This window comes from Pygocentrus nattereri, chromosome 15 (assembly GCF_015220715.1).
Source record: "Pygocentrus nattereri isolate fPygNat1 chromosome 15, fPygNat1.pri, whole genome shotgun sequence".
In the NCBI taxonomy this organism is placed as follows: Eukaryota; Metazoa; Chordata; class Actinopteri; order Characiformes; family Serrasalmidae; genus Pygocentrus; species Pygocentrus nattereri.
Genome location: NC_051225.1, coordinates 33064920 through 33090186, shown reverse-complemented (window position 1 = coordinate 33090186; position 25267 = coordinate 33064920). Strand labels below are relative to the sequence as shown.

The 25267-nt window shown below is 39.7% G+C and overlaps 1 protein-coding gene across 2 annotated transcripts in view; it reads left to right on the top strand.

The window, feature by feature from the left end:
• The window catches only part of strn (striatin, calmodulin binding protein), a 64157-nt gene extending 39146 nt beyond the window's left edge, over positions 1-25011 (top strand). The window contains exons 5-18 of one of the 2 annotated variants that reach the window (XM_017702438.2): positions 8288-8464; positions 10056-10191; positions 10318-10483; positions 14408-14518; positions 16043-16186; positions 16480-16616; positions 18833-19008; positions 19434-19481; positions 20005-20126; positions 20216-20383; positions 21346-21492; positions 22022-22123; positions 22218-22304; positions 22436-25011. In XM_017702438.2, the coding sequence (XP_017557927.1) occupies positions 8288-8464; positions 10056-10191; positions 10318-10483; positions 14408-14518; positions 16043-16186; positions 16480-16616; positions 18833-19008; positions 19434-19481; positions 20005-20126; positions 20216-20383; positions 21346-21492; positions 22022-22123; positions 22218-22304; positions 22436-22605 (1891 nt within the window). In that variant the 3' untranslated portion in view covers positions 22606-25011. The remainder of the gene's footprint in view (positions 1-8287; positions 8465-10055; positions 10192-10317; positions 10484-14407; positions 14519-16042; positions 16187-16479; positions 16617-18832; positions 19009-19433; positions 19482-20004; positions 20127-20215; positions 20384-21345; positions 21493-22021; positions 22124-22217; positions 22305-22435) is intronic. The other variant, XM_017702439.2, reaches the window with a different exon arrangement.
• The last annotated feature ends 256 nt before the right edge of the window (positions 25012-25267 follow it).

Here is a 25267-nt window from a genome sequence, read left to right as displayed (position 1 = left end):
AACTATATTATTCTCACCATGTCCCACTTTATTATCTCAAAATCACTTAGAAATGTAACAAATTTACATTTTTTAGTGTCCATTAAATTGATAAACACATAAAAAGGGGCTTTTACACATTTTAAAAGGGGCTTTTATTTTGACACACTGTGCCACTTTTGTAGAGAAATGCATGGCACACATTTGCAAAGAAATATTAGCTGTGTCCCAATTCAGGGGCTGCGTCCTTTGAGGGATGCAGTCTATGAAGGCGTGTTCTGCTCTACAGCGCTTTTCCTGTTCGAGTCACAGCACCGCTCCTGTCAAGTTATTTTAAAGTTGTTTAGAGACAGAACCAGACCCTTTGATTTTATTTATTTATTTATTTTGGTTTTGTTTTGTTTTGTTTTATTAGACCTGGAGATGCATCTCTTGCCCTAAAACAAAAACGAAGCGTAATCTAGCTTCAGACCACATTGGGCCTTTTTTTTTTTATATAAAATATTTCTATCATTAGCTATTTGGCTCAGTTTAAACCCAGTACTTGCATTTAAACGTGACTCGTCAGCTGCCATTCGCTCCTCTGCTAATGCAGCCATGTTTACATTTATGGCATTTGGCAGATGCTCTTATCCAGAGCATTTGATTATTTTTACACAGGTAGGTGAAGGCGGTGATAGGAGTCTTGCCCAAGGACCCTTATTGATATAGTGTAGGGTGTTTGCAAAGGTGGGGATTGAACCCCAGTCGACAGCGTAGAAGGCAGAGATGTTACCCACTACACTAACGAACCACCCCATGTTCTAGAATGCTCGCTGGCACGCAATGAACCTCGGGATACGTTGGCTGGTGAAAGATCCACCTGTTGGACTTCTTTTTCGTGGAAAAGGACAACACGTTTCTCAGCTGCATTTGAAGGAGCCTTTGAAATGGGACAGCCTAGTCGTGCCACTGTGATGCAGTCGGCCTTCTATTGCAGCCTCCGAAGGAGGCAGTCTCTGAATTCAGACACGTCTATATATTTCCCTGTGATCATTCATGGTTATTATCTGTATGTACAGCATTTCGTTCCATTTAAAAACAACACAAAGTGAGAATTAGATGCTTGTTGTGTTTTGAAATGATGCTCTTCTCTGTTGGAGCCATTGTGTCTAAGAAACAGTACTGATAGTTCATTGGTCATGTTTGGCCAATACCCAGTCCGCTTAATAAGGTCAGTATCAGTGCTGGTATCGGTCCACTGTATTGAATCTCTGCATCACTAGTACCAAGAAACCCTTAAAGCACATTGGTCTGCATTCTGCTGATGTAGTGATCTACAGTTCCCTTAAACTCCCTCTGAAATTCTATTTTACATTTTGGACACTAACAGAAAAAAGCCATACTTAATAGTGGCCTAAACGCAAATAGGGATCCATTTCAGTCACGGCCTCAGACATCAAACTCCAGTCATTTATATTCAAGCAAGTTTATGCATGTTTGCACACCCAAGTACAAGCACAAGCACATAGTGTAGTACACTCCCACACAGAGACGTGCAGAGCAGAGAGCACACTCCCACACCTCCACGCGCTCTGCTACGTGCTCGGATGTAGGCAGGGCCTTAGTGACCACCCCTGCCCCCGGGTAGGCAGTTAGAGGAACTTGCGCATTATGTAATGTTGATTGTTCCTATCACTAAGAAGCACTCTTCAGCACTGCCGGGGTGTGTGAACTCTTTCTCTCACTCAACACAGACTTGAACAAGTGTTGCTAAAATAAGCCCCTCTGTAAAGGCCCTATGATATAATCAGACTCTCTGAATATACACCTCAGGTAATCTGTCAGGCTAAGTGGAAATGCTTTAACAGACTGCAGACTTTTGTCTTGAATGATTTCCTGCCTTTATTATGTTAATGTCACTACACAAACTTTACCAAATGTTTCGGTACTGACAATTGTGGCTAATTTTTCGGGTAGAACACAGAAACGCTATCCAGTACATGACCAGTAAACACAGCTTTCAGTAGAGCAAGCATAAAATTATAGTATTTTTCATTTCAATACAAAATATGTGTAGTTAATTGCAGAAAAAATGAAAATACTTTTTTTCAGATTTTCAGACTGGGAACAACACATTTACTTAAAAACAGTGTAGGACAAACACAAGGGACAAGGATGCAGTCTCATTCCTGCTCTAAAATGCAGGGCTGTGGCTAAAATAAGTCTCCACCTATGGACTAAAACTCTGTGTTTTGGTAGTGATGTAAAAACGTGACTGCGTTTTTTAAATAAAAGTTTTCTTATTTAAACATTAAACTTATAATCTTTCAGTATTTACAAGTGTAAATTTAGGACATAGGGTTTGGGAAAGGAACTACCTTATAAATTATGAATTTTTTTTTGTATATTTAGTCTCATACTCTCTTAAATAATGCCTTGAACAGATCATAACATAATACTTGTAAATGTCAAAGGTCTTAATACTTGTTTTTTTTTTTTTTGTTTTTTTTTTTTTTTTTTGTTTTACTGTAGGATAGCAGTTTAAACTATAGATAGAATTGACAGAATGGTCTATAAGTTTATACCAAAACTTCATGTATATATTTAAGAAATTTTGCCAAGTTAGAATTTTTTGATGATTCCCACTGGGCCATAATTTCATATTCAATTATATTTTTCTAATTTATTTTAGTGCAGTGAAGCCCTGCCACTGTAGACATCTTAACTATTACATTATTATTGCAAATTCACCCAAAATCTTATAAAAATATATATTTTTACTCCCTTAAATTGATAATAATGTAAATATCTGGACAGGATCTTTTATTCTATTTTTATATAGTTTTTTTTTTTTTTAAACTACAGTCACCAGCCACTGTGACTTATAGCTAATCAGCCATACATAGCTAATCAGCCAGTCACATGGCCGCATCTCAATGCATTTAGGCATGTAGAGGCGGTCAAGACAACTTGCTGAACCGAGCATCAGAACGGGGAAGAAAGGGGATTTTAAGTGACTTTGAACGTGGCGTGGTTGTTGCTGCCAGACGGGCTGGTCTGAGTATTTCAGAAACTGCTGATCTGCTGGGATTTTCACGCACAACCATCTCTAGGCTTTACAGAGAACGGTCCGAAAAAGAGGAAATATCCAGTGAGAGGCAGTTGTGTGGACGAAAATGCCTTGTTGATGTGAGTGGTCAGAGGAGAATGGGCAGACTGGTTCCAGATGATAGAAAAGCAACAGTAACTCAAATAACCACTTGTTACAACCAAGGAATGCAGAATAGCATCTCTAAACGCACAACATGGCGAACCTTGAGGAAGATGGGCTACGGCAGCAGAAGACCACACCGGGTGCCACTCCTGTCAGCTAAGAACAGGAAACTGAGACTACAATTTGCATGGGCTCACCGAAACTGGACACTAGAAGATTGGAAAAATGTTGCCTGGTCTGATGAGTCTTGATTTCAGCTGCACATTCAGATGGGAGGGTCAGAATTTGGCATAAACAACATGAAAGCATGGATCATCCTGCGTTGTATCAACGGTTCAGGCTGGTGGTGGTGGTGTAATGGTGTGGGGGATATTTTCTTGGCATGCTTTAGGCCCCTTAGTACCAATTGAGCATCGTTTAAATGCCGCAGCCTACCTGAGTGTTGTTGCTGACCATGTCCATCCCTTTATGACCACAGTGTACCCATCTTCTGATGGCTACATCCAGCAGGATAATGCGCCATGTCACAAAGAGTCATGTCATCTCAAACTGGTTTCTTGAACATGACAATGAGCTCACTGTACTCCAATGGCCTCCACAGCCACCTGATCTCAGTCCAATAGAGCACCTTTGGGATGTGGTGGAACGGGAGATTCGCATCATAGATGTGCAGCCGACAAATCTGCAGCAACTGCGTGATGCTATCGTGTCAATATGGACCAAAATCTCTGAGGAATGTTTCCAACACCTTGTTGAAAGTATGCCACAAGAATTAAGGCAGTTCTGAAGGCAAAAGGGGTCCAACCTTTTACTAGCAAGTACCTAATAAAGTGGACAGTGAGTGTATAATGTGATCGCTCCTAGTGATTAGCTGTATGTAAAGCACTCAGTTCCATTAATAAAATCACAAAAAGAGATTTTTCTGTGAATCACATTTGGAAATAATAGGCCTCTATTTTAGAGCATCTGTGTCCAAGATAATAAAGTGGTCATTCCTAACCAGTACATGATTCGTTTAATAAGGGCCATGTCTGTGCCTATACGGATTCACAAGGCATCTGAAATTAACTTTTGATTTACTCTACGACTGGTAGGGCCTACCAACTGTGAGCTCTTGAGGTGAAGCTTTAGACAAAAAAGAATATAAAAGTTAATTGACAGAGATAGTCGTGTTCTTCCCCACCAAAACATTATACACTATAGTGGTATAATTCTACACAGATTAATTCTAGATCTAAGAAAATAGTTTGTGAAATGATAACACAGACTGAGTGTGTATGTTGCAGCCACATCACGGTATGCTTTGCATGTGTTCCCAAAAGCTGATATAATGTTATTCTCTCAGTAATTGCTCTTTCAGTGTGAGACTTCTATCTCCATCTAGCTGCTGTGTCTGCTGCCATTGTTAAATAAAGTCATCAAACAACATGCTGTTGAGACACCTTTTAGTTTCAAAAGGTGGAGGTTTCTCTACCTCCATTATTAGTTGCTCACACTTTTTGTACTTTTTGTAAATTTAGCTAAATATGCATTCAGCTGCACATGCAATATCTCCACCCACTTTTTTTGGTGCAATCTTTGTGTAAATATGTATGCATGAAGTTCATTTTTGCACATGGCCGATAACCAGCACACCTAGACTCTTGCATCCAATTCACACCAGACAAATGATGTAAATTATATTTTTGGCTGTACCATTTAATGCAGTCACACATGGTGAATGTACGTTGCATGGGTATTATGACCCAGCTCATCTTGTTTCTCATATGATGCCTAGATGACACCTGTAGAACTGGTTGTCACAAGCTTCAGTTCTGCTGGATGGCCTCTGGATAAAAGATTCATTTAACTTATGATAAATCAGAAAGAAAAACGCTCAGAGTAAGTAGTTCATAGCATAAATATTTAAATGTCACTTCAGTGCATGTAACCATATTAGGCTTAGTATATTTTTAATATCACAATAGAGAGATCACAATAGTTAGAGCTATTCATCAGAATCATCTGTTCATGAGAGCTTCATTTTAAGTTCATCAAACAGGTCTAAACGGTGCTGGCATGAAATGTGGTGGCTTGGCTATTTACACAATGTGTTCCTTGCCCCAGATGTAGATATGTTTTGTGTGCAGAATTAGCTTCTTTACTTTTGCACTGGATTATTAAATTATTATTATTTATTCATTTATTTTTTCCCCTTTTTTCTTTTCTAGCATGCCATTACTGACTTCAACTCATCACTCTGTACACCTACAATACATGGCCAAAAATATGTGAAACTCTTAATTATTGAGTTTGGGTGTTTCCACCACACCCATTGCTAACAGGTAAAAGCCATGTCTCCATAGACAAACACTGGCAGAAGAATTGTAGTTGTTCTGAAGAGCTCAGCAACTTTATGCATAGCTCTGTCAAAGGATGCCGCTAGTCAATTTGTGAAATTTCTGCCTAACTGCCTAGCTAGATCTGCCCCGGTCAATTTTACGTGCTAGTATTGTAAAATCGAAGTGTCTAGGAGCAACAACAGCTTAGCCATGAAGTGTTTAGACCATGCAGACTCACAAAGCAGGCCATGCAGCTGCATACAAGTCTAAGATTCCTGTAAATAATACCAAGCATCAGCTGAGAGGTGTAAATCACTCCACCACTGGACTTGGTGGAAATGTGTTCTCTGGAGTGATGAATCATGCTTTGCTGTCTAGTGGTGCAGTGGACGAATCTGGTTTTGGTGGATGCCAGGAGAACTCTGGAATGCATAGTGCCGACGGTAAAGTTTGGTGGAGGAAGGAGAATGGTCTGTGGCTGTATTTAAGGGCCCCGTAGATCTGTTGAAGAGTAATGTTAATGCTGCAACATAGTCATTTTAGGCAAATATATGCCTTCAACTTTGTGATGATCAAGTATCCGTGTACTTTTGGCCATATGGGGCACTTTAGCTAAGTTAGCCTGAGTTAATTAATCAGTTATCCATGAAAACTTTATTCAGAACTTTTTAAGAGGTGAAAGCATAACATTTTGTGAATAGCTGCTTTTTGCGTAAGCAGGGATTTAATGGGATTGTGTAAAATTGGATTCTTGGCCAAACAAAGATTTGCAATAAAACATTTAGTGGGACACAGATCGATTAATTGACACAAAACTGTTGTGGGAAAAAGCCAGATTCACTGAATGCACCTGTGTCCATGAGTTTACACAAAGACTATTTGAGAATGCCCTTCACCGCTGTCCATCACGCACCAGTGACAAATGAGAACACGCTAAACATTAATCCCGCTGTTCCAGCCTGCTGGCTTCATTAGAGCACCCACTGATTTCAGGTCCTTTGCTTAGAGTGCAGGGAAGCAGTTAGCGTTAGGGCTAGTCTAATGCCAACAGGTGCAGTGTGCATGTGGGAGTGTGTGTGTATCTGTGCCCTGCAGTGAATGACCAGCACACTGAGGCCTAACTGCAGCCTCGATTCCCTTATCTCTCTTCCCTCATAATGTGTGGTGGGTGTGTGCAGCAAAGAAGCCAAAAAAACAAGATAGGGCCCCCACAGTTCTGTGCAAATACAGTGGGCCACCCTTCATTTATTTAATACCCAGTCAGAATGGCCATTAGGCATAAATTATTGCTTTTCCAGCATCTTGGGGTAAAAAAGATGTATATATGTATTTAGACAAAAATTTACACAGAAGACTTAACAACTAAATATACTGCGTCCACACATTCTCTTCATAACAGTTTACATTCTTTTCAAGAAACTTGTTTTCAAATAAATCTGCAGGGATACTTTTCCAACCACCAAAGATTTTAAAACCTCCAATTTAATTTTGTTCTTATGTCTCATATCTTGTTTGCTTTTTTATGCGTCTTTTTCTGCTGATCCCGAAAAGCAGTTGCATTTCTCTGACGTTTCCTGTCAAATATGGAAGTCAGAATGATTTCTAGAGTTAAAATAATTAAGGTTGCCTTCCTCTTAGCCTGGCTTTGCCGTGCTGCTGCCATCCTGCTGGTCCTGGTTTGGTTGGTTGGTTTGTTGCGGGAGAGCCATATGTGGAAAAGCCTGTCACATGACACTAAACTAATGAACAATTACATTATTTTTATGTCTTTTTTATTTGTATGCCTCTGTAGTATAAGGCTTCCATTGTTTTTGAACAGCCTGTGTTCTGAATGTGTGACGTTAAACCAGTTTTAAGTTAATCTTGAGTCAAAATCCATTTAGCCTTATTTGCTAATTCAAGTGGAAAGCAGTTTATAACATAATAATATGTTATTATCATATAATAATATGTAAATTTAAAATATTCATGATTTGATGTTTTCATTGTCTATTTTGTAAGAGGTCTCAAAGCATTGAAACGTTTTTAGGAGAAAATCTGAGGGAAACCTGCCTACAGTTAAATGGGTTCATGAAGGCCACTGCCATTACAGCTGTACACAGAGAGCGAGTGAGAGAGAGAGAGAAGAACACAGTGTCAGAGACAGTGAAGGAGAATGAATGGAGAATTGTGTTGGGGCATTCAGCCTTCCTGTGCCTGGAGAGACTGGTACAGCAAGAGACCGACCGCATTTCTTTCTTGTTTTTTTTTTTTCCCTCCCCCTCTGTAGCCCGTTTTCTTTCTTAAAGCTGGCTCCTAAAGATTCTGATCGAATTCTTCAGCTTGTAGAGCCGCAACTCAGAACTAGAGGGAGGTTTCTGAGAGGATAGCTGACTAGTTAGCTTCTTTGGGGGTTTTGTAAAAAGCCAGCACAAGGTACGTTACGAGTGGTTCTCATTTATGGAAACGCTTGTAATGATTGATGCAGTTGAAATGTGTTTTGTTGTAAAGGCTTAACATGAGTTACTGAGTGGATTTGTTTTTTATAGTGCTGTATATCAGTTTTATAGAGATTATTGTTGGATGTGTTTTTTGTAATGCAGTTTGGTCTCTGGCCTTCATGATTTTGATCTTGATAGCTCGCTTTTTTTCATCTGGACTGTTGTGCAGTAGGCTAGCTGTCTTCTTTGTGTAGCTTTTTCACACATAGTAAACAAGGTGCATAGCCTGCTTGTATGTTAAGGGACGGTAGTTCGCCTCCACTATAGCTCATGAAATTCCTCCCTTTAGTGAAATCTCTCTCTTTCCCTAGGTACCTCCAGGAGGTGGGCTACACGGACACGATTCTGGATGTGAAGTCACAGCGGGTGAAGGCTTTGCTGGGGTTGGCTGGGGACAGTGGAGAGCGGCCCGGGGAGCGGAGGCCAGAGCCCATGGTGAACGGCACAGAGCCTTCATCGCTGAAGGATAGCACCACCACCATGATGGGGTGAGTTAGGGAGATTTTCCTGACACTCATTAGACCAGTATTTCTCAAAACTTATGAGAATTCAGATACACAATCAGTTTTTGCTTTTTGAATCTTAACCGCTTAAAAGAGCACATCAGCCAAGAATAAGTTAACACCATTTCTCCCTTCTGTGTCTCATGTGTATTTGATCAGTCAAGCCCAGTCAAATGTCCAGTCTGTCAAGACATGTTTGGTGTCGAATTGATTTGTGCCACAGCTGCCAATGTAGCTAAGAATTGCTCACTGCATTTACTTTATTTACTTTTTATTAGTAGTTTAATAGTCGTCTTTGTCTTTTCACTCATAGAAAACAATGTGTAGTTTAGTCTTATTATCTGTTAAATGAACTCACCTCAAAATACTATTTCTGAAAACACCTTATACACCAGCACATGAAAGATGTCCCTTTAGGGACATGTTTGATGTCTTGTTTGGTAATCCCAAATAGATTTGCTTGTGTGTATTCTTACTCTGTAAGGCATACTGTTATGAATAAAAATGGACAAAAGTACATCACATGGCTAAAAACAGAGGAAGTAAGCATCTTGAAGTTTGAATTTTGTGAATATTTTGTCCATTTTTATTGAGAACAGTTCATACAGTCTGACATAAGCAAGTCTCACTGTGATTACTTCCAAATTCAGTGTCATTTGAGACAGGTTTGATGATTTAGGTGTGCAGTTTGCACACTGTAATCTTCCATCGTTTGTTAGATGCATTAGCCTTATAGCTTCAGTCCACGACTTAAAAAAAAATAAAAATAAAAACTTCAGACATCGACATCATGTCTTGGATTAGACATTTGGGCTAAAGACAAAATTATGTGAAATTACTAAACCTTTTCTTTAAAACTGCAAGCTTGTTATCCAGTAAACCTAAATTATTCAGCTATGTAGGAACTGAATATTTGCTCACATAATTTAAAACTAAATGTTGTCACATTGAACTAGGTCCTGTCTCGAAACAGGATTTCTTGCTTAGCCAGCTGTTTTTTTTTAAGCTTGATCTAAACCTTTGTCTGATGACACTGCATCACTTTTCACCATGGCAACTTATGCTGCATGTGTGATCCGCTCCAGGACAGTTTGAATTTGGCTTTTCAAATTATCAGCAGCTCTTGGATCAGTGAGGGCGAGCTTCTGACCACTCAGGGACTGGCAAAGGTGGATCCCTGGCTTCAGTCACCTAAAGATTATTGCTTTTTAGCAGATGAAGCAAATCAGACTACATAGATATTAAGAATTTAAAGCAGTTAATATTACAATAAGAACTAGGTGCCAAACACATTCTGCATACTTATGTAGAATTCTTTTTACCTCTTTGTGAAACAAGCCACTTGACCTAACCACTTGACCTATCTAAACCTAACAGAGAAAACAAGTTAACCGCAGTTATATTTGTTAGATTTTGTAAACTTAAAACTTAGTCAGGAACCCAAAGTTGAACTTAGACAGACCACTGTTCCTATATCAGTATATTTACTGTGTGATGCTTGATAAATAAGGATCATTTGATTTTTTTTTTTTTTTTTTTGGTGGTTTCATAGTTTATTTTCTCCTCCTCTTCTCAGGAAACCAGAAATGTCTGACTCTGCGACAGTTCTGGAGGCTTTTAAGTTCATTGAGAGTGCAGCAGCGGAGTTTAGTGATGAGGATGATGAAGAAGACAGTGAAGGGAGGGACAAGACCATCATAGACCTGGCCACAGTGCGTTATGAGTATATTCCCACACACTCATTAGTACTTAGTACATTAGTACTGATTTGATTTGAAAGCAACTCAACATGTTCCACCAGACTACCCAAATCCTCTTCTCTTTCTCTCACTATCCAGCAAATGGTGAGGAAAAAGGTGTCTGCATCTCCCTCGTCCTCTTCAGCTGACCTGAGTGATGACCCAGACACTGAGGAGGCTCTGAAGGGCTTTGACTTTCTGGCCAGCAGTGAGGACATGGAAGGGTCGTCAGAGTCTCCCGGCACAGGAGATACTGCTGACTGGGGTAAGACTGGGGCACCTATGTTAAACACAAACTGAATTGGGACCAGAAATGTTTGTGTGGAGAATTGTGGGTAATGTAGTTTATTCTTGTTCTCTATGCATCTTGTTTATGTACATGGTGCATTTTTATAAAATATATATACTTAAAAAAAAAACCTAATTAAACCAAAAGTATATGCACCCACACTTCAGTTCTTCATTCTCATAGCTACAGCTGTATGCAAAAGTTTGAGCACCCCTGTCATACTTGATTTTCTTAGGGTACATGCCACAGAGTGCACATTACTGCACAGGTTAATGCAAAATTACTGTTTATTTGCTGAATTTTGTACATTGGGAGGGATAAAATGTGGCCAAAAAAGTTGTCAAACATCATTTGCCACTGTAAGGGTGCAATGACATATCGCTGCTGCTGGAACAACCTCGTTTTCTCAAAATGGTGATTTTACAGGAGAATTTTACAGGTTTTGGTCCATTGATCATGAAATTTACAAACAATGTAAAGGGCAACAGGTATTTTCAAACTATGTCAAAAACTGAAAGATGTTTACAATGGAGATATAAAGTTTTGCTCCGACAGCAGCGAAATGCATAAGTGTTATAATGCTTTTGCTTACAATGTACTTATGATGTAAGTATAATTTTTAAAATGCTATTTTCAAACAGAAATACAAAGAAAAAGCTTGGTGTATGTTTTGTTGTCTATATTCAACTACCATCCACAATAGTATCTAAATAAAAAGCTCAGGTTTTAAAGGATTAAAAAGAGATTAATAAGAAGCATAGTTTGGGACATTTCGAAGTGCAGTACAGTGGATATACAAGTTCCTGTTCCAAAAAAAAATCACATTTTTACATTGTGCCAAATGTTTGCACTGTTTCTCCCAGCACCATGCACTTTTTCACACAATGCACTTTCCTTTATGTAATGCATGAACTTCTTAACCTAGAAGTATTGAGGGCAGTCTTTATTTTCAGGATGGCTGCAAGGCATCTAATGTGAACGTGTATTGGATGTCTGGAGTGCACTGTCTTGTGTTAAAGTGTCTCCTCTGTCTCTTCCCCTATGAGAGTTGTGTTCCCGCACACTCTGTATTTAGAGTGTGCAGTTTGTATTGTACTGTAGCAGCCCACTGATCTGTCCCTCAGTCTTTCCATTCGTGTTTTTGAAGTGATTTTTCTCCCAGAAATCCTCAGAGTTCATGTGTCCTCAGGGTCAGTAATTGGTGTAAACCCTTAAAAAAAGAAGGAGCAATATCTGACAGCTGGCCTTTGTTTTTAAATATGGTCAAGTCCAGTAACTGCCGTGATATGTGGGGTTTACAGTGCGTTATCAGTAAAAAAAAATCTGCTCATGAGTTCTCAGTCTTGGTTCTGCGGTGCTCTCATCCTGCAGATTTTCCATACTCTATACAGCTACTTCAAGTCAGGAAGGGTTTGATAATTAGCAGCTTAGTTGTGTCAGGTTGATTATAGCAGGAAAATGTCTAGAATGTACAGGACAGATGTTCTTGAAGACCAGGACTGGAAAGCAGTGTCTTATTTTACAGCTCATATGAAAAACGTAGCTTGGCTGTGTACATTCATCGGTTATTGCTTTTAGTGTTTTTCTAAATTCAAAAACTTTTAAAGTATTCCAGAATGAGGAGTCCAGTTACTGTTTCCTGCCCATATAAAATCTAAGGCAGCAGTTTATTGAAAAATCAGATTACACTTTAAGCTTTACCCCAAATGAAGTCGATCATCACATGTTTGGTGTCCAAAGTTTGCTTTTCAGGGCTATGAAGCTAATGTGGCCAACTAGTAATGAACGGTTATAACCTAGCTATTTGTTAGCACCATGCAAACTAATACTGCATTACATTATAACATTCTGTCGGATTTGGAGCAGCCATGGAAAATTCTGCTGCCGTCAGCGTGCTGATTATTCAAGAATGCTCCCTCACTTTTAATCAGAACCATATTAAACAAATGGAGTAGATGTAAAACATTTCCAGTTGTTCAAGAGTAAAAATAGAAGTGAACATTATGTATAATCATAAACCTCTTGTGTGTACGCATTAGCATGCAGTGATTACTCTGGCTCAGCAAAAACAGTGTCCAGAGGTTATTTCACATATAGATTTCTGTAGTCATTTGTCTGACACATGCATCACATACATTGTGTGTCAGTGTGAACAGCAAAAAACACTTTCAATCTGACATTTTTAATTGGATTTGAGACGCTTTCGTATGTGGTACTGAAATCAGATCCATATCTGATATGCGGCAATGTGACTCCAGTTTGGAATTCATGTGACTTTTATGTCAGTCCACCTCAACATTTCTCATAATTTCACGTTGCTGTGGTTTCATAAGCATTTAGGCTGATGTGTCTGTACCAAAACATTAGAAGGCACTTAACGCAACCACTCCACGTTCGAAGAGATTGTGAAAGAAATGGTCGAATGCAGCCGCAGGAGAACGAAGCTGTAGTGTTAAGGAACAGTTAAAAGTCTGAAAGCAAAGCTTAAAAAATCCAAGGACACGAACCAAAGAACTGACCAAGCCCTTTTTACAGTGAGCGCCTACAGATTCTGGGTGATGAGCCAAGCTGACAACCATTAAAACTTCATGACTGCTCCTGTGATGCAGGCAAAAGTGAAACTAAACCTTGCAAGAGCGACTGGTGTTCGATGGCAGTCTGGATGAGCCACGCAAAGCAACATGAAGCATTGTTCTTTCGTGCATGCGGGTTGGTTTTAGAGCGTGATCTTTTCAGACTAATGTCTCAAACAGGTCACATTAAAAAGAAATTGTAAGCAGCCCAACAAAAAAATCTGATTTGGTGAATAAATAAGATTTGGGGCACTTTTACCTGCTGTGTGAATGTAGTGTCAGACTCTGCTGGTGTTTACTGAACAGTGCCATCATTCACACTATCAGTAGCAGCTGTTTACTCACAGATTCTCAACTTGATGCAAGTACAAGGCCCTGAGACCATGCCAATTTCTGAAGCAGCTGACTGAGGGAGATGCAATTCAGGCTGTGCTTGAGAAGCTGCTCACAGACTGCTATGCTAAAGGCTAACCTCAGGCTAAAAGCCATTGTAATCCCCAAGAAACTGCTGGTTCCTTCTGTATGTTACTGAAACTCAGCCTTTTAGATAAAGGGGATACTGTTGACTTGTTATACACCATATTTTGCATTATCTGTGCTCATTAGTGTTTCACCTGCTCTGTAACCCACTACTAGTACATTCCATGAAAACACATGCTTCGTGGATTTTGCAATGCGTATTTTTAGTGCTAGTTGTCTTAAACGTCAACCAATCCAGCACTGCCCACATTGCTCGCTTCAGATAAACTCCACCTACTGCTTAGTGGTCTTGGTATTCTCTATTGACAATACCGATACTGTATTTAAGTGATGGTATTGATGCCAATACCACTACCAGTGAAGTGTTGTATGCCGTTTTTGATGTATATACATTGCATATTGTTGCTGTCAGTATGCAAGGGGGCTAACAGAGTTTGCAAAAAAAACAGATGGACTACAGTCTAATTGTAGAACTACAAAGCGCACCTATATAATAAGTGGAGCTGATCAAATGGACAGTGAATGTAGAAACAAGGAGGGGGTCATAATGCTATGTCTGAGTGGTGTATACGGTATCATATTGTTGCAACAGTATGCAGTATAGCGTCAGAAACCATAAGCAAGCCTATTTGAGATTACTTAAAAACTCCACAGGGTTTGAGGCAGATGTCACCAAACATGTCGTAACTGATCAACAGCGTTGGCAATAAGGGAAGAAACTGTGTAGATCTGAATTTGGGCTCAAGCGTTGCTTTGAACTACTGAAAAGAAGGCTCTGGGAATTGGGGCCTTAAGCCGGAGTTTATGCTCTGGGACTGAACGGTGTCTTCCTCCTCCCCCCGTGTAGACAAGGAGGAGCAGAGCCCCATGTCTGAGGCCTGGGACGTGGACCAGGGCCTCATCTCTAAACTCAAGGAGCAGTACAGGAAGGAACGCAAGGGCAAAAAGGGGGTGAAGAGTAAGTTGGGCCAGGCTTTCGCTTCTTTGTCTCTGAAAAGGCATCGTTCTGAAAAAGTCTTAAATTAAAATAAAAAAAAAAAAAAAGAAAAAGTAAAAAAGGCAGCCACTGCTCCATTCAGCTCTCTTCTTCCCTTCCTGTGTCTTTGTGTTGGTGACACCTTCATTTTGCTCCTAGCCCCCTCTGTGTGTGTATGTTTGTGTGAGAGACAGGACCATGCTAATGGGATTTCTTTGTGAAGGCCATTTCCTTTATCCATCTGTATTCTCCACTGTGCTGTCATCTCTGCCTCCCTCTCTCCTTTCCAGTCTCATGCGTTTGTTCTCACTCATGTCTGTTCAGCTCTCCGTTAAATCAGCCATGCTCTGAATAAGCAAGCCTCGCACCTGCTCCCCCTTTACCCCTCTTTTGTTTTTTCTTTCCTTTCATTTTGTCCCTATCATTTTTTTACTTTTTTCTATCTATAGGATCCTCTGCTGCACCGATGTATGACAGCATCATCTTTCCTTTGGTTTCTACTTCTTTGAACTTAATTTCTCTTTGTTTTGTTTTACTTTTACTTCATGACTGTGCCTAATGCTTCTGTTTTTTTTTTTTTATCATGTTCCCGTTGTCCTAGGCTGGTTCTATACAGTGAAACTTTCATGCAGCTGGTTTTATATAATGCTGTGAGCTGCTGCATTGCAACTTGACAGAAGCAATTTAAAAACAGTCACTTGCGACACATTTGTTACTCCACTATTTAGTTGTCATGATTCAGGAATCTAACCAAAAAAGCTAAGAAAAGCTACCTGTGAATCAGGAATCAGGATCTTCAGTTGTCAAATAAACCATCTTCTGTTTAATTTTGTTGTTCATCAGTTTTTAAAAAAGATGCTTTATTAAACTTGTCCCATGAAGTACCAACTGTTGTTGCTGAGTTTCAAATGAGTTGCAGGACTACATCATGCAACTCTAGGGCAGTGTAGTTTCATGTACGTTTCAAGCAACTGAAGTTTCATGGATGTATCACCATGTAAAGCCAGCCTTACTGTCATGTCCCTCTTTGTAAGAGGAGTTGGAGCTTTTGTAGAGGTCATGATCGCTTCGACCCGTGGCCATATAATAACTAGAACTCTGATCCTCAAGCAAAGAAAATGCTGCAGACCTCACCTCTTACAGAAGGTCTCTCACTCTTCACACTCTCACTCCTCCTGTTATAATTTCTCTAAATATTTCTGTTTTGTTTGCAGTGCCTTCATCTCACTTTTCATAAAAAAGCAGAAAGAATTAATTTAGTAGACTGTATTTAGACTGTTTTTCCACCTCCTCATATCTCTCACTACCTTATTACCCTCCTTCCATCTCTCTCTCTCTCTCTCGCGCTCTCTCTCTCTCTCTCTCTCTCTCTCTCTCTCTTGCGCTCTCTCTCTCTTGCGCTCTCTCTCTCTCTCTCTCTCTCTCTCTCTCTCTCTCTCTCTCTCGCTCTCTCTCTCGCGCTCTCTCTCGCGCTCTCTCTCTCTCTCTCTCTCTCTCTCTCTGCAGGGCCAAACAGGTCTAAGCTGCAGGACATGTTGGCTAATCTGAGAGATGCTGAGGACCTTCCCTCCATGCAGCCCCCGGTGGCACCCCCTGCAAGACCCAGCCTCCCCCGGCTCAATGAGCATGATCTGGGCCGCGCTGATGAAGGTATTATTCTCCTGTTTGTAGACATCATAACCATAGGAAGATTAAAGTAGAGAGAAAACCTTAAGTGGGAGACAGGCTTTGAGAAACCCAAACATGAAATCTGAACCTCACTCGGGATATTTGAGAAAAGATGACCTCAGCAAACCCAACCCTGAACTGTTGGGCTTGGACAGATATTTCAAGCTATAACTCACACATACGTAAGCACTTGTTATTTGTATATTCCTGATCAGTTGTCCTTAGCTCCAGACATTGTCTGTGCATGCATGTTTATATCTGCATGTTTGTTCCAGTGGAAGCTCTTACGTTCCCCCCGTCGTCTGGCAAGTCGTTTATAATGGGAGCAGATGAAGCTCTGGAGAATGAGCTTGGTTTGGGAGAGCTGGCTGGTCTCACTGTCGCCAATGAAGCCGAGAGCCTGGCCTATGACGTAAGTACAACAGCTCTCCCAATATAACAAAAATTCTTTTTAAGATCCATAGAGCTCCATATAGCTTTATTATTTGTCATCTTTAATGCAATTTCTTTTTAGTTAAACCAAATCAGAGTGCAAGATTCAGTACATAAATACATATACTGTGCCAAATTCATAAATCTCAGAGGCAGCAGTGCTATGCCACAGAAAAATATGCACACTGTGGCAGTGAGCAGCAGGCCAGTCTTTCCTTACGGCTGTAGTATTTTTATATATTTATAAAAGACTAAATTGACATGTTAATGAGCAAATGCACATTAATGATGAATGCTAAGCACCTTTTTGGGTCCCAAAATGAACACAGTACGGCAAAGAAAACCTGTAAATCAGAGCAGTGATAAAGTAGCAGCAACAATAACAAAAACAAAGGTAAATAATACAACCAGAACTTCAGTCGAGGGACTGGTGAGAAACGAGACATGTTTGAAATGCTCAGCATTGAATACTGTATTAATTTGCTCTGAAATCCTTCTCAAGCTTCCTCTATTCCGACAGCTCTAGTATGCAATGATCAATACAAGAGATCTAAAATTGACATTTAAATATATTGCTTACTCCAGTGGAATTCCATGACTTTTCCACAACATTTCTATGACAAAAATTTTGTATAGTGCTGTACAGTATATCATTTATGTCAGGATACTGTGTTACTGACATACCATTTCCTATTTAGTGATGTGTTTAGTGATGTATTTGATAGATATGGTCCATTTAATTTTGTGCACCTTACACATGGTATGCAGTCTTTGATGACTTAAGTTTAACCCATTTGCTTATTTGGAAACGTTAGTTAATTTACCTCATACCACATTTTCATGTCTGAAAATACCATGACACTGAATTTTTTCAATAACTGCCCAGCAGTAATTTAACATATAAGCTGTTATTACAAGAGGAATAAAGACCCAATTTATCTAAATGTAGTTTTAATATGCGTGTCATTTTGCTTGATACTATAATGTTCCATTATTTCAGATCCTATATATTTGGTTTTAACTCCTCGTTCATCACATATTCTCATGTGCAAATACGTCAATCGGTTACATTTGTAAAGTGGGGATTAGCATTTTATCATAACACATAACACATGCCCCTCCAAGCCACCTAGCTTGACTCACTGTGAAGAAGCTGTTCCCACAGGTCTTGGGTGTGAAAAGCAGGACCAGTGTTTTTTTTCCTCTCTTATTTGACTTCTTAAATCTTCTCCAGTGTTTCAGCATCAAAACATCTTTCACATGGCTGGACTAGCAGAGATTCATATTAACAACACGTTAGTAAAGCTAGTCTATGTGCAGATACATTAGTCTGGAGTTCTTTTTGCCTGTTAAATGTGATGAGATGACAGACCATATGGGGGATAAATCCAGGAAATTCCATGAATTTTTCAGGCCTGGAAAACCAAATTTCTGTTACTTTTCCAGGATTTTGATGATCCTATGTACCTTGTATGTCAACTAAGTTGGTGTACTAGCATAATTGGTTTAATTGCATGCGTGTCTAAAGAAATTTTGCAACATAAACATCTTTCATTCTACATTCTTAACAATGATATTTACCTTTTGGCTAGTTTAGGTGGAATTTTTTTTTGCAAAGCAGGGTCCTGTTGCTAATAGCACATGCAAATGAGGGAAAAGTGCGGTTGTCACGCAAACTGCAAAGCAAATCAGGTTTCCTCGTTTATAATGAGCCATAATACTATGTGCAGCCATATTGCTAATGACACTGTAAATCTCTCAGTGTATTTTATGAATTTGGCCCATAATGTTCAAACTGCATTTTTCTTCCATTTGTACATACCAAATAAGTCATCATTATAAGGCTTAAAGATATTCAGATTTATTATTCATCAAACTAAAACTAACAAGTTCAGTATTGTTCTAACAATTCGTAACAGTCTGTATAGATAAAATACAGAAATAAAACAGGCTAAAACAGGCTGCCTAAATGTCAATACACAGGCAGGGCTTTAATCAGGGTGGCTTTTGCAGTTGTTTGCTCTTTCTGTGCACACATAATCAAGCCAAGTCATTAACCAGATAGAACGGTGCCATTTCTACTTATGGTATTTACTGTAAAATGCATCATTCAATAAATGGATCTTTCCTTCCTTTTTAAATGTGTACATGAATTTGCATTTCCTTTTACTAAGCCACATTCATGTCTTCTTTCAGATCACGAATAACAAAGATGCTCTGAGGAAGACATGGAATCCAAAGTTTACTCTGAGGAGCCATTTTGACTCCATCCGCAGTCTGGCATTCCACCCAGTAGAGCCGGTGCTGGTCACAGCCTCAGAGGATCACACACTGAAGATGTGGAACCTGCAGAAGACTGCCCCGACCAAGAAGTATGAGCTCCTTTTACACTGAAGCTAGATCTTAAAGCAATAGGTCAAAGCTAATATACCGTCGATTAGTACCTTACAAACTTCAAGGCTAAATTGTTAAACACTTGCCACAAAAAGATTTGTGGTATTAATCCCCCAGACTTGCCTGTTTGGTTTCTGACACAGTATAATATACTGTAATCTATACAAATGGACAGAAGACACATAGAAAAACCAGTAGTAGCAGCAAATTATGAACACCAGGCATGTCTGGGCTAAACAGCTACATTAGCAATAAGGGGAAACTTGGATAAATTTGATTTATTGCTGAACTGCTCATGGTCTAAAGCAGCACTAGCCCCCTGGAATTGTATTGAGTTAATTGGCACGATGGGTACAAATGACCAGTTGTATATTTTTTCTGTCTTTTTTCTTTTTCCCCCAAGGTGTGCTGCTCTTGATGTGGAGCCCATTTACACATTCAGAGCTCATAGGTGAGTCAGCACTGAATATAGACTTGAATAAAAAACCATTTGAACATCACTTTTGCTATTCTAAATGAAAAAAATGCTACCTCACATGAGCCAGTAGTAGACCTAATACTACCTTGCTTCATTATGTGAGATTTGGGGATTTGGACCACCACAGTGTTTGTTTAGATCCTCCGCTAACCAGACTGTGATTGTTTCTAGTCGATAGGTCATTTGTTCTGAGGCCTCCCCTGACTGTAATTGGTCCTAATCACCACATTGTTCTTACAAACACAAGTGTACTTACGACAGTGTGTTTGATTTTAATTTTGTTTTTGTTGCTTGAAGTATACTGTCATCTTTAGTCAACTCTGCACAGAATCACACTAAACAGACCTTTGAGAAGTTATTTGGTAAAATCCCAAGTGTCACAGAATGATAAAACATAAGGCATTAATGCTTTAATACCTTTCCTTTGTCCACAAACACTTTCATGGAATGATGCATTTGTTGTTTATTGCTGTTTACACTCCCTTATCCTGTTTAGGGGTGCAGTTCTGTGTGTGGTAATGAGCAGTAATGGAGAACAGTGCTTTAGTGGGGGAGTGGATGCAACCATTCAAAGCTGGAACACTCCAAATCCCAACATTGACCCCTATGACTCCTATGGTATGCTGACTTGTAAGATTCACTCACTGACTGTGTGAATATGTTAAACCTAAACTTGGTCCACTTACATCACCCTCTTTCTGTAATAGAGCCCTCTGTGCTGAGGGGGGCGCTGTGTGGTCACACCGATGCCGTGTGGGGTTTAGTGTACAGTTCCGCTCACCATCGGCTGCTGTCGTGCTCGGCAGATGGGACAGTGCGGCTGTGGAATGCTGCAGACACTTCACCTGCTCTTGCTGTCTTTAACGAGAATAAAGGTAATGACAAAGTGAAGAGTTAGAGCCTTGCTCTAACTGCAAAGCTGTTAGTATGTGAGGCCAGAGATGATTTCATGAGAAATTTTGGGCTAAATGTGGGTTGAAATTAATTTATTATTATCTGAATGAGAACAAACTGAGTATGAATGAAATTTATGAACAAGGCATTGTGAAAGCAGAGCTCAAAATAAGGGGGCGATGATGCACTTATCAACTGTGTGGACAAGCTTCCGATGTCATTAGCTCATGGATGTATTATAAGTAAACATCCTTGAAAATACCCTTCAAAAAACTCACATTAGAACATGACATGCAGTTAAACATTACCTCTTGAAAAACAATTTGATAGGCCAATGATAATGTTTCAGTAGCTTGCTTACGTTATTAGTTACTTTAAATATTGAAAGAGCATTAAACTAGAGGACTTTTGGAGGCTGGGTTAAGAAGGAGGCTTGGGTTATCTGTGGCTGATTTTGCTGGATTCAAGCACCAAATGTTTAACCCCAGACATATATACTCATTACAAGGTCACGCCATGCTTCATTAGATCAACATAAATCATGTCATGATTGACCAAACTCTAAGCGGATATAGTGATGGTACTTGTGGTGATGGTGGCTTTTTGATCATCATTTAAAGCTTTTCTGTACTCTAAAACACATGTGGCAGGCCTCATTTATTTAGACACTACTTCTAAGACAGGTTGCACCAGAAGCTTCATGTTGTATGAGTATTATAATGTGACTTAACAGCTTGATTATTTCGCCTTGTTAACCTGCCTGTTTATTGATTATTATTTCACAACGTCTAAATGCTTCAGAGCTGTAGTCTAGTGGGTCTTTCTCTCACTCTGGGGTGTGTGTGTGTGTGTGTGTGTGTGTGTGTGTGTGTGTGTGTGTGTGTGTGTGTGTGTGTGTGTGTGTGTGTGTGTGTGTGTGTGTGTGCGCGTGTGTGTTTTGTAGATTTGGGTATCCCCTCTTCTGTGGACTTGGTGTGCAGTGAGCCAGCTCATATGGTCACCGCCTTCAGCAATGGCAGGATGGGCATCTTTAACATGGAGACGCGGCAGCTGGTGCTGGAGCTGGAGTCCCAGACTGCAGGGGAGCCAGGTACATTACAGCCACCTGATGTATCCTCACTAAACACCCTGAAGAGATCAGTAAATTGTTTATTAGCCAAGTACATTTTCACATACAAGGAATTTATTCTGGCCACAGAAAATAAAAAATGCAGTCCAAATACATACACAGTGTAACAAGGACATACAGACGTTATTTGAGTTCTTTTAGTGCCCCATTGTGAAGACCTTGTTGTACAGATTGAAAAGGAATAGGGTAACAGCAGAAAATGGTTTAAGCAGCAGCCATAAAAATAAAAGATGTCCTTAACAGTCATTAAGTAAAATGGGTGTGTATAATTTAGGGCTGTTCTCATTTAAGAATTTTTTTTTTTTTTCTCTAAGTCACCTAATTATTAATCGACCAACTAAACAGTGCTATATTCAGTTTAACTCAAATAGGAAAAGTCTACTTTTGTTGGAGTATTACTTTTTTTAACCAAGTATATGTACTTCTACTTTCACTCAACTACAGACTTCATTTACCTGGTATTATCCCACTCCACCTTTTTTCTTCTCAGATGCTCCTCATCAGATTAATAAAGTGCTAAGTCACCCAACACTGCCAATCACCATCACAGCACAGGAGGATCGCCACATTCGCTTCTTCGACAACAACACAGGTAACACCAGCCCTGTCACCAGCCCAATCATAGCAGACTGAAGCCAGTTAAGTTCTGTTTTTTAAGCTCATGTAAAAACTCCTACTGTCTTCAGGCAAACTGATTCACTCCATGGTGGCCCACCTGGATGCTGTGACTAGTCTAGCAGTGGACCCCAATGGGCTCTATCTGATGTCTGGTAGTAAGTATTCACTGCCTAATGCCTTTTCTAATGTGTAGATGGAGTTTAATCATGAATCTTCATAATAATTTTGTGTCTTTCATATCATAAGGTCTCAGTTCTCTAACTGAAAATCTCTCACTCCGTCTCAGGTCATGACTGCTCCATCCGCCTGTGGAACATGGAGAGCAAGACGTGCATTCAGGAGTTCACAGCTCACCGGAAGAAGTTTGATGAGTCCATCAACGACGTGGCGTTCCACCCCACCAAGTGCTACATCGGCAGCGCCGGTGCCGACGCCCTTGCCAAAGTCTTCGTATGACCTCTGACCTCTGTTCCTTCCATGGACCAGTGGGGGTCTGAGGCCTGACCACAGATCCTAAAAGGATGGGCAGGAGGTGCCTTTTAGATAGAGCTGAGGGTTCCTTTGGTGATATGCAAGCTGGACAAGGCGGTCTGGATTGGAATTTTGGGAAGATGGTGGGTGGCAAGAAGAAATGAAAGGCACAGACTTCACTCCAGCCGTTTTTACTCATGAACCCCTGGCTGAAATGCGTAAACCGTCATCCGGGCAGGCCTGGGTGTGTGATGTGGACAGAACTCTACAGTGCAGGATGATGGAGGAAAAAAAACACCAAACTCCACCACCAGGGGGTGGTCCTTTGAGCTACTCCTTGTTTGTCAGCCTCACAGGAAGTTGCGCGCTTCCCACACTTCTTTTCCCTTTTTTTTCTTCTTCTTCTTCACCTTTTTGAAATGAGAGATCGTGAGAGAGCCGACATGATGGAAGAGTGCCGCACTTCAGTTCCCAGTCCAGATAGCCTCTCTTATGTTCCCTCAGTTCAATGATGATGTGCCTTTGCTTCCAAATCTCTGTAAACAGCGGTAACTTGTAGATCTCGGTTGGGTTCGGATTAGATGGAGTTCTCCCCAGTTTATCGCATTTATTTATGCACAGGGCCCTGTTGTATAGCGTACTAAACAAATACCAATCGATTTGTTGTGCGGCAGTGTTGAGTTTTGATAGTTATTCCCAGACATTTCCATACTGGATTTGGAACCATGCAGTCTGCTTGCTGGATACTTAAAATACCCAAGCTAAATGTCTCTAAATTTAGTCATCAAAAAATATTTCTTTGCCCCATTTTCAGTCAGTACGCTCTTCAGAACACACATTTAAAATAGTTTCTCTGAGGTATAGTTGGATATATTTTTATACACAATGTTCAATAGTCATAATCCATAGTTCAGTTAAAGTTCAACCAGGGCTAGAGTTGTACATAGAATGACATTAAAGTAACTTATTTATTGATGGAACCATTACCAAATTTTCTCTGTGGCTTTACATCTAAATACGAATGATTTGTTTTTTTATTGTACTGCGTTTTTCCTCTAATTTCTTAAGCACCTTTAACTTTAGCTAGTAAACCCCCAGATAGGATTCTATACAGTATTTCTTCGAAGCATTAGGTTGTGATATCTAAGCTTTTATAGTTTTAGAAAAAAAAATAGTCCTCAGTACTAAACCCGCCCTCTTTTCTGAGGAGGACGACCAAATGATCCAGTAGAACTGTATGTTTATGCAACAGCTACAGTATAATCATTTTTTTTGCTGTTTTTTGGGTTGCTACTGGGGGTTTTTTGTATATGAAGTACCTGAGACACCATCACTATTGTGTAATGCCAACATTGTAATGTTCCGACAAACTTAGAGAAGTGGTGAAGTCCAATGAAATCTGTTGTCATGTGATTAAATTTGCCTAGATTTAGATCCAGTCGTATGAATGATGCTTATTGTGTTTTGGATTCTGACACAGTGGACAGCTAATGCACGAGCAGAGGTCATCTTGACCTCCCCCACTGTGTGTTCAAACAAACTTTGGACAAGTTGTACTAAAATTGCAGCGATAGCTTTTTATGGTTTTAAGGGATGATTTTATTGAGTTTTTTGATTATTTATGTACGCCTTTTTTGTTTTCGTCAAATGGATGCTTATTAAGAACTTTGTCTTTAAGGAAGGACCTGCAGTCTGTACAGGTTAGTGCTGGTTGGTCTTACGTTTACGGTAAAGCTAAAGTAAAGAATGATGGAAGCCAGAGAACAAAACTCTCCCTCTCTGAATCAATGCAAACTTTCTCAACCTTTTTGCACATACAGCTACACTCCTGCTTCAACCTACCTGGTGGGCTGGTTGGTTACACCTTCTGTATGTTTGGATATGTATTTTATATATAATTGTTTGGAGCAAATACTAGTTTATTTTAATTTCCTTACTGTATGTTTGGTGACATAGGTTGCAAATGGATCGTAACCCGGATTTGATGCAAGACGATATTTTTTAAGGATTTTTCTTTTCTGTCTGTGATTACTTGAAATATGTAGGAGTGTTTCTCTGGGGGTGCCTGTAATATTCTCTTTACTGAATGGTGGAAGATTTGCCAGTCTTATCAAGAATTCTACATGCCTTTTTAATTGAGCACTACAAAGCAAATGGAGCGCGTGTTTATGTGTATGTATGTGTGTGTGTGTGTGTGTGTGTGTGTGTGTGTGTGTGTGTGTGTGTGTGGTTTCTTTATTTTCAGGTCATTAAATGTTGAGTTAATGGAATTTAAGGTGAATTTTTGCTACTTAACCAAATGGGGAATAATTTAGTAAAATTGGATTGGCAGAAATGGCTGGAGAAAGTGATGTATGTGTGCGATATACTGGTAAATGTGTTTATCCTTTTGTTCTATCTTGGTGCGTATTTGATTTTAGAAAAGAGAAATTCAGTATGTATAGTTTAAGTATTTACAAACAATCTATTTATGAATACAGTATACAGTGTATATTAAACTGCGAAAAGCTAACCATTGTTACTCAGTGATGCGTGCTTTAAGTAGAGAACAGTCTGAACGGGACAACACTGATGTTTTGGCAAATGGTCTGCTGCTCCATTCTTTTGCCGTGTGAGGAACTTGTGCAGACAATTTCTACACAAATTT